The 12372-nt window shown below is 36.3% G+C and overlaps 1 protein-coding gene and 1 long non-coding RNA gene across 21 annotated transcripts in view; one reads left to right on the forward strand and one right to left on the reverse strand.

The window, feature by feature from the left end:
- Positions 1–9552, forward strand: part of LOC139828769 (uncharacterized) — a 53983-nt gene extending 44431 nt beyond the window's left edge. Inside the window, exon 3 of the long non-coding RNA XR_011740703.1 lies at positions 8878–9552. This is a non-coding gene — a long non-coding RNA (uncharacterized lncRNA). The remainder of the gene's footprint in view (positions 1–8877) is intronic.
- ATP2B2 (ATPase plasma membrane Ca2+ transporting 2) overlaps positions 1–12372 on the reverse strand; it is a 393712-nt gene that overhangs the window by 12297 nt on the left and 369043 nt on the right. For 14 of the 20 annotated variants that reach the window (XM_071813028.1, XM_071813033.1, XM_065845971.2 and 11 more), the window contains 3 exons: positions 12063–12274; positions 11173–11280; positions 7783–7965 (listed from right to left, as the gene is read on the reverse strand). In XM_071813028.1, the coding sequence (XP_071669129.1) occupies positions 7783–7965; positions 11173–11280; positions 12063–12274 (503 nt within the window). Of the gene's footprint in view, positions 1–1446; positions 1619–7782; positions 7966–11172; positions 11281–12062; positions 12275–12372 lie in introns of all 20 variants that reach the window. The other 6 variants (XM_071813035.1, XM_065845973.2, XM_065845977.2 and 3 more) reach the window with 2 other exon arrangements.

Genomic DNA, 12372 nt, shown 5'->3' on the forward strand with positions numbered 1-12372 from the left:
ATGTTATTGAAACCTTTACGACAGCAGAATGAGTTGCTGGCTGTTTTCTGCTCAAATGTAGAAATGCTACTATGGGAAATTGCTCCCTGGCTGAAAGGCTGGTTCATGTGTGGTGCTTTGTGTCCTGCTCAGTGTGAGAATGAGGGAGCTGGGGCTCTGCATTCCCAGCACAGGTCCCAGGGCCTGTGACACCCACCTCAGGGACGTGGCTTCTCTGGGTTGTGCTGCTGCCCTCAAACAGTTGGTGCTGGTGGAGTAAAAGTTAGCAGGTCAAACTTTCCACAAAACTTCCTAGCAAAAGCAAAGATTCTCCTTTGATTTTTAATCCCAACAAAACTTCCAATGCACGTGTGAATGCCTGAGGTTCAAATACTGACGGGGTTTGCACTCAAACTGAAGGGAAAGGTCAAGCTTTCTTTTTCTTTTTTTCTTTTTTTTTTTTTTCTGAAGGAGTTCTGGAATTTTCCTTCCCTTATCTGCCTTGTCTCTGCCTTCCCTCTGGCTTCTTGTCTCTTTGGCCAGTTTTTCACTAAAACTTGCATAAAGAATATACTGCATTACTTTGTTAAGTGAGTTCCATAAATTTAAATATTCTTTTAATGCTGGCTATGCTGTAAAACAAAATAGCTGCTTACAGTCCTGAAGAAATAAAAATGCAAAGTTAGATTGGTAAGAATCTTCCTGAGCAACTGTGAGGCAGCCTTTTCTTACCAGTTGTTGCAAAGGTTTTATTCCCTACCTCTTCACTAGATGCGTTGCATCTGAAAGAAAGCTGGGTCAGGATTGCAGGGCTTAGAAACCTGCTTCTTCAAAGACATTTGTTACCCACATCTATTATGTTGTTTCAATGCTGTCTTTTAACTTCCTTAATCCTCACCTCCCAGTGAACTGAGACATAATAAATCCATTCTTTCACCATTCATGGAAACCTTAATCCCTTAGCCTTGCACCATCAACCAGATTCTCTATTTCTTTGCTCCTTGCTGTACCTGTGCTGATCAGAGGACATCTTTCTTGGACATGAGTAACCTGTAGCACAGAGTCTTCCAGATCGAATGATCTTTCATCTGACAGGCTGTTCTGCTTAGTATTAGATATTTGTAGAATCATTTAAAGTACATATTTTACAAGCAGCAGAAAATATATCCAATGACAATGAGAAAACATGACACACAGGCCTCAAATAAAACCAGAATCTCCATATACCGGATTAAAAAAAATTACTAGAAATTCCTGTCCTAACAGTAAGTTAACAAAACTTGCAATGAATCACAGAGAGTATCTACTGTACACAAAGTAATCATGTTACATGTTTCTGGGTATGTATAAACTAATATAATAATAAATAAAGGACAAACTGGGAAAGGGCAGAGTAGCTTAGTCTCAAATGACTGCTACGTAAGTTGGCATCTCTGTAGGTCTGATGCATTAAGAATACACACTCACGCCCAGCCGCAGCAGCAGATGTGCTGGTAGGAGAGGAAAGAGCATTGGATAACGATACGTGACTAGGGCTAGAAATATTGGTTACATCCTGGGTCTGGCTTGTGACGGAGGACTGTCTCCTTAGAGCCCCCTGAAAGGAAGTGCCACTCTTGAAAGTATTGACTACTTCGATCTGTAATGGAGGAAAGAATGAGACAAGTTGCTTAAAGTATGGATACAGTTGCATAACTGACAGGAATAATAATGAACAACAGTAAATAAACCGTGCACACAGTTTTACTGCAATTGAAATAAATACTTTAAAGTGTTCCTTTTAATGTTTCTAGATACAAAATCATCCAAATTTTCTGCCAGGATAAAATGAAACAGCTCTGTAGGAGGCAGTGGAGCTGTATCAGTTTAAACAAGTAGAAGATTTGAAATAACAATCTTTATAATTTAAACCATTTTATTTATATGTAAATAAAGTAAATACAACTGGAATACTTGATATAACTAATCTCCACTTTTTTCCAACTGAGAATAAAATGACTTTCTTAGTGCTCTCTAGGTGTTCTTCCAGAGGGAGGAGAATTCACTTAATTAGAACTGAGGGCAGGGGGATGACACAACACTCAACCAAACCAAAAAAACCTTCATATTCAAAATATGACTCCATTTTGTCTACAAAACCAGGGTTGTCAGTATAGTAGTTTGATAAAATAGGAAATGTTTCAGTGTTTTATCTGACCTTTTCTAAAATGAAGGTTTGTACAAATCAAGCACAGTGATAATGAAAATTGGTCTTTTATAAGTGCAGATTCAAAAATATTAATAATTTATACAAAGTACTTAAAGTCACCCAGTTGATGATGTGGAACTGGATTGAGTATTGCGGCAAATAACATTACCATTTTCTACTTGTTATTTTCATATGTCTATTGTATGCACTCTTTGATATATCCATCCTAAATACCTTCCTGAATGGTTTTTTCATCACCACAGAAGATGAGTTAAAAAAAAAGAGCTGAGTATTTCAAGGCATTCCTTGACCCAATCAAAAGCAGGCTCTGTGTACAAATGTAAAGCCAAGGATTGGCAGTAGATAATATCAAGGAGTAAACATATGCTATAAGTCCCTTCACCACGAAATGTCCTCTTTGTTACATTAGTACAACCACCACAAGACAAAGCAGCAGTAGTAGCAGCATTTAGAAGAGTTCAACCCACTACTTATTTCAAGTAACCCACTGTTACCAGATTGTATCTTCCAATCCAGATTTCTGAAGATACACAGCCCAGAAAGCAGTTGTGAGGAGGTAAAGTGGTACATCTATCAATTAAAATAGCACAAATCTAGCTGCAAACCCTGCAAGAAATTGGCTAACATCTTCTGCTGTGGTCGGTCTTAGGAATAAACAAATTCATATGGCTTCATCTTTAATAGTATGGATGTATCCCCTCCCATAATCTTGTCTTTGGACATAATTGCTTATTTTCCTGCCTGTTTTGATGGGAATAATCATATCACAGCCAGCCATAAAAGGGATCAAAGGTTAGTGCTGTAAAACTGTCACACTGAACTTTTACTATACAAACATGAAAGAACTGATTTGTTCACTGACCCACTGGTTTGAGAGTCCTGTTTACAACATCCATTTAAATGTGCACACTAATAGATGTACAGTATTAAACAGTACATTTTACAGCTTTGTTCTCAGTGTTTTCTACAGCAGACTTATTTTGAATTACATGTCTAATACAAATACCACAGTAAAAAAATACAATATGAGGTGAGTTAGCATATGGAATAGGGGTACAAGTGAATCATCAGCTAAGGTTCACATTGGCATAAAAAAAAAATATGGTTTAAACCACCGTTTATATATGAAGGCATATTAAATACTCACCCAAAATGTTCACTGTACAAAAGTAGAATTAAATACAGATCTAGGGTTTTCATGATCTAACACAGGTGACAGAGCACTCTTCAAAAGAGACCATTCAAAAAGAATTTAAAGACTCTACCGAGAGCATGAAGTGCTCACAGATGATAAATCCTAAGCCAAAGAGCATTTTTAGATGTACAAATGTCTTCCTCATAAATGGAAATGAAAGACCTTTGTAAAAGAGTGAAAAGGTAAGGGAAGATCTGTATTTAATGGCTTCTCCACAGTACAAGAATTACAGGTATGAAATTTACTTTTCTCCCAAAGAAAGTAACTACAGATCTTCATGGATGTAATTTGTAAGAGGAGGATGACAATCTTGTCAGAATTAGAAGCGGAACATATAGGGCTGTGTTCTGCCTGAAGCCAAGGAAGAAGAACTTGGCTCAAAAGTTCATCTTCCAAACCCACAAGATAATAAAGAGTTCATAGAAATAAATAAATAAATAATACATTTTAAATAAGGATGTAGTTATTTAATTACAAAAGAATGGATTTATTTAGAACAATTCCAACCTCTAAAATGGAGAAAATAAATGGTAAGTCATATATCATGAAAAGTCTGAAAGATTTCCAACAAAATATAGGATGCAATCATGTTTTGATTATAGGCCTTCAGGTAGAGAGAAAAAAAAAAACTGCCCTACATTTGAAGCTTATTTTTGAAGTTGGATTTTTTCACGTCTCTCTGATTTTTCTATATGTTCTATATGATGAATTTTTGAGGTATGCATGGGTAATAAAGCTATCAGTGATTAGCAGTTAAAAAAAGGATCTTATACTAGCAGAATAGTCCTGGCAGAACAAACATTTTTCTGATGTATAGCACAGAACAGACTTTCAGGTCTCATTCACCTATATCCAACCAGGATTTTTTTTTTTTTTAATAACTTTTCTGCATGAAATAAACCTGTTTCCATTCCACTTCCATGGAGCTACTACAGTGTTTCCTATATTAAAAGCTATATGGGAAGCCATAAAATGAAGTGGTAGCTACTTATCTAAAAATCACTTGCCAGGAGGAATGACTTTCATTGCTATAGGGTTTGTTTGCATTAAAGAGAAAAGTTTTAATGCAGAAAGGAAGGGAAAGAAAATACAGTGCAGTATCTAAAGAGAAATAATCTTTTTTCAGTAGCAGTTAACATGACCCCTGTATATTTTTCAGTTTTTGCCTTTATTCTCAAAACATATCTAGATAGTTATTTCCTACCTTAAGCAGATAAAGCAAAGTGAATTACACAGTGAGCAAAGCAAAGGAGGAAAAAATCAGGCCTAGTGGTGTAAAAATCTGACACATAGCTTGAAAAGTTTTCAAATCTCCTAATTTTTCCATATTGAAACATAGGCTGTCTATAGAAACTTTTCAGTATACCATTTTAAAAGATGCCGTGATTTTCGGCTGTTACTCAGATTACTCAGTTTTGTCTGAAGGTGAATTTGGTGAACTTTCCAAAGGGTATTAGATCTGCCAAGATGGTATGATCCGTCCTGTCTCTTCCTTCAGAATGAAGAATTTGTGAGAAACGCAACAAAGGCTTGGAAAAAATTGCTGAAAACTAGCTGAGGTTGAAAAGGCCTGTTTTTTCTGCAGTTTGAGACTGCCTTTATATCTTTCTGAAACCTGCACAACTAGGATGAGTCATTTGTGAAACTTCCTATGTCAGTGGCCTTCTGAGAGAGGTATCCAGAAAGGAAACTCTTCCATTCAGAGAACAACATGAACCCGTCTGCAGAAGCCTGGTAGTATAAGACAATTTACATATAAGACATATGTAAATGAACAAAGGCAGACAAAAAAGAAAATCAGTAGATAGCCAGTCTCTTTAACTTGGTTATATGCATTTTTCAAACACTTTTCTGTAAAGCAAATTAATGCATGTCTTCGCAGAAATATATCTGACATGTCAGTACGAAGAATCAACAGTGGAGATCTGTTCTCTGGTGTCTACGTTTGAACCCTCTGCTTTGAAAGAGCGTGCAAAAAAGAAAAAAATGCCTTTATTACTGCAAAGTTTGTGTCAGTTTGGATGAGTTTTTATTGGAACCTTCAAGGGAGATCTGTCAGTTATCTGCAAAAAAAAAAAGAAACTATCGTAGATTCTTTATAACTGTTTTAGGAGTGAAGGCTTTTGTGGAGCGCTGTGGTTCTCTTGCCAATGATGACTGAGTAGAAAATAAGCAAAAATAATCTACTATACAGCACAAGTGTATGATGGTGGAAACTGGTCTTGTTAGGATTTGAATGATCAATCTAGTCGTGAGTCTAGAGTTTATTCCTAATCTTACTGTCATCCTCTGATATATATATAAAGTGAGGGGATGCTCTACCTTCTTCTTCCGCATCTCCAGAAGTGCATTAGCCAGCAGAGGATTCCTGCAAATCCTCCAGCTCCCCAAGGATGCTACAGACATCCTCGTCTTCTTCCACCAACTCTTCTTTAGCTGGCTTCCTGAGAAACGCAGTACAAGTGTATGAATTCATTTGGATGGGCCACAAAACAAAGCGCATCGAAATGCGCTCAACTCCAGATCCGTCCAACAGTGGATCTAGTTTGGCCTGCAGATAAGTTCATCACCCTCCAGTGGACACCTTGGAACTATTTTGAATCTTTGGGCCCATTTCCTTTTTTCATTATCATTCCACAGATGTGAAATGGATGTAAAAATCAAAGTCGCTGAATAAACAAAATGAGAACAACAAAAAAAAAATCACAGAGGCCACTTGGCAGAAGAGAAACAATACATCCTACTGAAGGTATTTCTACAACTAAGAGCAGGAAGGAAACTAAGAAGATGGATGTTAGCAAAGAAATATAATTAATGTTCATTTGGTTTTAAATAGTATAAAAGAATAATAATTTATCTGTGAATTAAGTGGACAAAGATATGCAGAAGAGCTAAAATCTACCTCTTGGGCTAGAAAAAGAACTGAAAGGATGTAATTTACTTTTTGTGCTTGTAGTTGTTTACACTCACCACAACCAGAAAGACATCCTGACAGAAATGCCAACAGACAACACTCCTCCTATAGCCATCAGGAAGAAAAGAACGCACAATTTAGAGGTCATCTTCTCATAAAGATCACCACTACATCGGCACCTGTTTGTCACCTTTATACTGTGACAATTTGAACTTTCTCTAATGATGAGTGCTCCTGACTCAGAGTCAAGACACACAACCCAAAGCTGAAGATCCGTATTTAATTACTTACCACAAAACCCTGGGAATCTACCCAAACTCTTAATCTCTCTCCTGGCAGTTTCCACCCTCTTTCTTTTCTCTGCAGATGCACTGAAGAGACCTGACTGTCCTACTTTCAGTTAACTGCTTTCCCCAATTGTTTTCTAAAACACATGGCTGCATCTCTTTCTCAAAAAAAAAAAAAAGTATAAATTTGTAGATGGGAAAAGGGAGAAAATACATCTTTCTTCTGATATAGAAATTTAATTCTTGAAAGAATTGAATATTTTTCTTAATTATTCACCTCTTTTTCTTGTAAGCATCATGTACAACTTTCAGATCGGATATGGTGGATACATATCTGTCTTTCAGAGCTGCTCTCTTCTGCAAGAGAGCACTAGAATGCTATGAAACGTGCTACTTCACTGCAATGAAAAAGGCAAAATAGTTCAAATATGGATTTTAGCACTACAGGACAAATTATTCTAGATATCCTAACCTGGACTATATTTAGCACCATGATTCAGGGTACGTATTTAGTACATTTAAAAATGCCATGAGCACATTCTTAATAAAAAGATAGATCATTCTAAGAAATCACCCACAGTAGCCAACACATACATTTCAATATTTAATGGATGCTTAGGCCCTTACTACTAAGAATAAATCCAGAACCACATTTTTCATTACCTAATAGGAAAAAAATAAATTCCTTTTAATCATGATAGATACATGGTAGTGCCAGAACAGATTTTTTTAAAATCAAATTATACTTTAGACTCACCAATTTAAATTATTCTGTTATTGCAGAAGTGGTAGCAACAATATATTTTGACAAAGTAAACCAGTGTGCTTTAGAAAGCCTTCAAAACATTTTGCTACCCATTATCACAGCATTTTTCAAGTAGCACTATTTTATGAGCTGTCATCACTGGGGTAGAAAAAGAATGTCCATTCACAGCAGTCTCAAAAAACTATTTCTATGTTTGCATATTATCATTTTATAATCTTTCACTTTATCTCTCCTGCTGTACACACACATACACCCCTTTGTTCAGTTTACCTATATTTTTATGTGTTCCTCCTTTGAAACCAGAAAAGTAATTAGCAAATACCACTGTTCACACACACAAACTCTCTGTGGCTTTCCTTATAACATTATATTGCCTTGATCGAAGATGAAGCATTTTTTTCTAGACTGTGTGGGCATTTACTTTTTGCATACCTGGGTTTGGATTCTGTTGAGCCCTCTGAACCAGAGAATTTGTCCGCGTCGAAGTTCTCTCTCTGCATGATCAATTTCTTCGACATCTTCATTGAGTTCTTCTTCAGGGACCTCCTCCTTCTCCGTGAGCCTCCCTGCCTCCTTTAAAAACTTTAGCCTACTTGTTGGGATGGTTGCAATGACCTAATTACAAAAGAACGTGGATATTATAACAGAATTTATAATCTTCCAGGAAAGCTAAGATAAGCATATTTATAATAGTACTTTACACTTACAAAACTCCATTTTAGTCCAAAAATGCTTAGTTTACTATGTAAACAATTAGAATTACTTGCATTGTTAAACCACACTGGCAATACCCAGCCATGGAGCAAGTTTTAGGCTGGGAAAAATGTTGTCCTTTCTCAAAAAACTAAAAGAAGGTGTAAGTATTTGAATGTAATTATTTAAATAAAACTTAGCAAGATTGATACTTCTGCAATTAGAGTTTGGTTATTTCTAATGACTGCTAACAAACTAATATAATGTTAATGTGAGCCAGAAATTGCATCTCATGCTTACAAATCTCCCACTACCTTGGTTCATGTACTCAGCTTCCCTTTGGTTCAGCAAGTCGAAACACTTTTCTCAGCATTTATCACACATGAGGATTCTGAAACGTGTGGGCTTGACTGTCTCCCTGTTGGACGTCTCTTATAGGGCTACCTTGTACTCCATGTCCTTATTACTAATGAATTCTGATTAACTCAGCCTCTCTTCTTATTCTGTTTGTCCACCAAAGTGGTCCTTGATAGTAATTAATACAGGAGATAGTTAATAATCTTAAAAATTTGCAAATACTGTAGTTAGAAAATGTGCTAACACAATTATTTTAAACACATTTCAGTGTTACCCTCTTGGGCAGTCATTTTCTCTTTGTTCTGATTTCTTTTGTCAGCTTGAATAAAAATACGAGCAGATGGCTATTTAAACAAGACAATATCTGGAGCATGTTGAATGCTTTAAAAAAAAAAAAAAGAAATCTCTTACAAAATTAACTATTATACCCATCTAGCAAAAAAAAATGGTCAATATTCTTTTTTGTCTTTGTTTCAGCATTGAGCAATCACCTCTGAAGCCCAAATGTGTGAAAGGTAGAGACAGAATCAGACAGTTGTAGGAAAGTTGGTGAGAATGCATCTTACAGTTTTGGAAACCTGGAGTGCATATAGTGAAGACACATGAAAAGACACCAAAGATTTTCAGCATGAAGATAAACTACTGATTTTGCTGAGCGTCTCCTTGAGCTTCATCATCCATAACCTCACTTCTGTTATACCATTTTTAAAGACGGATAAAAAAATGTCAAAAAAACAAGTTTGTTCACTACAACAGAACCTTTTCAAAATGTGTCGAGTTTGAAAAACAAGATGTAAACTTTGAAAATGAATGAATTGGTGTGACACGAGCAAAGACAGAACAGGAGAAAAAAAAAAAAGGTAAGTGCTAGTTATTTAAATACTTACTGGAACTCCTCGAGCTTGCCAGCTTTCAAAACACTCTAATGCCAGTATTCTACAGAAAGAAGCTACTTGAAACTTTTTGGTATCTGATGAAAATTATGGTGGTGAGTACTTGCAAGACAGTACACACAGAAACAGTAGTGATTCTGTGCAATATAACATACCTCTCCTTCACAACACCTGTCAGCCAGGCTGGTAGATTCTGCTCTGATTATTTTCTTAGGGTGTTTACCTGTCTTTTTCTTTATTCATTTGTTCTCCCTACCTGCAGAGACCTCCCCAGTTCAGGTAACAGTAGACACAATAGATTGCATGTAGATTAAAGAACTATTATTCTCAGGAAAATTACTGCAGTTTTGTAAGGTGATAAAGAATTCTAATTCTAATGGCTAGACTCTCGCAATAAGGCTTGGGCAACTATGCCCATCTCTAAATTGAAAACAGATGCCGATATTTTTCTTAGTTCTCAATGATTATGTAATAACCACGTATAACTAAATTTAGAAGCCAAATAATACATTGATCAAAGGCTGCAGGAAATTCTTCCCAGCTGACTGGTCTAATAAAATAGCTGGGGTTTTCTCCCATTCCCTGATTTTCTTGCCCCCTCCTGACGTTGTTATTTTCCAATCAGTTGAAAACAACCCTTTTCTTTCCAACAATTATCAAACTGATTTGCAGTCTTCCTCCTGCAAGGTTATAGATCAAATTCCATCCTCAGGTAGTACTTACAGTAAAACAATCTAATAGTGGTGGTTTTCAGCAACACATGCATTAAAAGTTGTCATGACTCTGAGCTTATTTCTTAAAAGAAATCTGAAGCCAAACTGTCCAAAAAGTTACTTTTTCCGTAAGAGAACAAATAATCAGTGTTGAAAGCTAGCATCTATTTATTACAATCCCATCAGAACCATTTCAGTATTCAATGCAGCTGGCAATTTCTTGCCCATTTCTTCACAGTGGCAAACTAGCTGATCTATATGTATCTTTATATCTGTGTCAGGTAGCATCAACTTCAATACATTAATAATGCATTCAAAGGTGAAAAAATTAACATTATTAACTTTGCAATATGTGTTTGTACATAAAAGAATTATGTAGTATTTTAACAATACTGATTGTATCTGTGTTATTACTTCCAGACAGATACTCACATAACTTATAGATAATCACGTAACTTACTTAACTATCTCATCTACACTTGTTTTTATATCCATATATAATTTTATATGAGCTAATGATGACACAGGTTGTAGCAGAATTTAAAAATACATGTGAATTAAACTGCACCTTTCTGCAAATATTACAGGAAAAAAACCTCCTTTTTCTTTCATCCCCTCGTCCATTCTTTGCACACACAGGGAGGTGGATGGAGCCCATGTATTAAATGCACTGGACTTAGTCCTGTGCCAGTAACAGGGCTACCATGGATTGACAGAACGGCAGTTTCAGCAAGAGAATGAGTCGACACAGAACTGGAACTTCTTTTCACTTGCAAAAATTTGCCATGGCTGAAGATACACACGCTGCATTGGGTGCTCTGTTGCAGGGATGGCTACAGTGCATTTGCCCTTTCTATACTATTTTGTGACTAGAGAACTACGTTATGAATCAAATGTCTTTCATGAAAAGCCTAACTGAAGATGACCTTGGTGACAGCATGCCCTGCTTAGGGAAAGAAGAACAAAAATCAAAAGGAACTGTGGGATAAATGGTCCTTACTACTATATGTATTCTTGAAGTACTTGAGAGCACCCTGTATTTCAATGCATGCTAAATGTGACATAGTGAGAGATCGAGGAAATGGGTAGAGTAGGATTATGAACAATGTAAGATCTGGGTTTGGTTTATAAAACTGAAAGCAAGCTGCATATTCCTGAATGCTTACCTGACCCCATACAAGTTCTCCTAATCCAATAAATACACACCACATCCACTGGTCAAGCTGCAGGGGAGAACAGCTAAATGGTTTTCCTCCAAATTGGACAATTACTATCTGCAAAGAAAAGCAGAAAAGAAAGGGGGTAAATATTTTCTGTGAAAAAAACCCCACAAAACAATAACTTTCAGTCATATTTTACTTGAGATTTTTATTTTTGTCTTTCTATATATTACCTCTCTGCTGCTTTGATTCCAACATATTTTGCCAGTAGAATCATCAAACATATTATTAACAATCTATTCTTTAGTGGACTGAATCTAAAGGGCACCCAAAATACCATCTTATATTTCAAATACGTCATTTGACGCTCTCGGGTGGCACCAAGTCAAGCTACCAGAAGTACATTTTTGGAACCCATCCAGCAAAAGCTGCAGAATCTCAGTCACTAAAAATCAAACCATGCAAATGTGTGAAGCCTGAATTAAGGGTCAGAAAAAGCCATATGAGTTCAGACTAAGGCTTCCTTAGCCTCAGATCTAACAACAGTCATATATGAATGCCCAGGCAGAAAGCAAACAAGACTGTCCCCCATGTATTCCCCCAGCTTCTGAGTGTCTCAGCTGGGGAGAAGTTGACCCTGATGTAGTTTATTTTGAAATGTCCATTACATGAGAGATTTTTCACTCTAATTAACATTTTATTGTAAACTTACAGACATGTTGTCACAGGTAGACTGATAATACACCGAAATCTAGATCTGTTGGAGAAAGACGGTGGGAAACCCACACACCGTACAGCAGGATAACCAACACAAAGAAAAAAAACCCAAACAACACCACCACACTTTAAGGTAAATTTGTGAAGAAATAGTTACTAATTCTTGCCCAAACCATTACCTGAATAGCAAATGTACCCAGAACAATAGTGCAAAAAATAGGATTTCTGAAGATGCCATCAAAGACATTTCTTTCGCCGTGGATTTTCCTTGCATTGATTTCGTTGAAAAGCTGCATCATGACAAAAGTGTTGAAGATAATGGTGTAATGCTCTGAAGGAGGAGAGTGAAGTGGTGCATTCCTCCCACTGTCAATCTTAAACATTTTCTCACCTAGGTGTAAGACAAAAATAAAGGTTTCCACTAGAATAAATTAATAAAAGTTAAATTTATATTTCCTTTTTTTTTTGCTTTAGCTAGTTGCCTCCTGT

The sequence above is a fragment of the Patagioenas fasciata genome, chromosome 10, assembly GCF_037038585.1.
Source record: "Patagioenas fasciata isolate bPatFas1 chromosome 10, bPatFas1.hap1, whole genome shotgun sequence".
NCBI lineage: Eukaryota > Metazoa > Chordata > Aves > Columbiformes > Columbidae > Patagioenas > Patagioenas fasciata.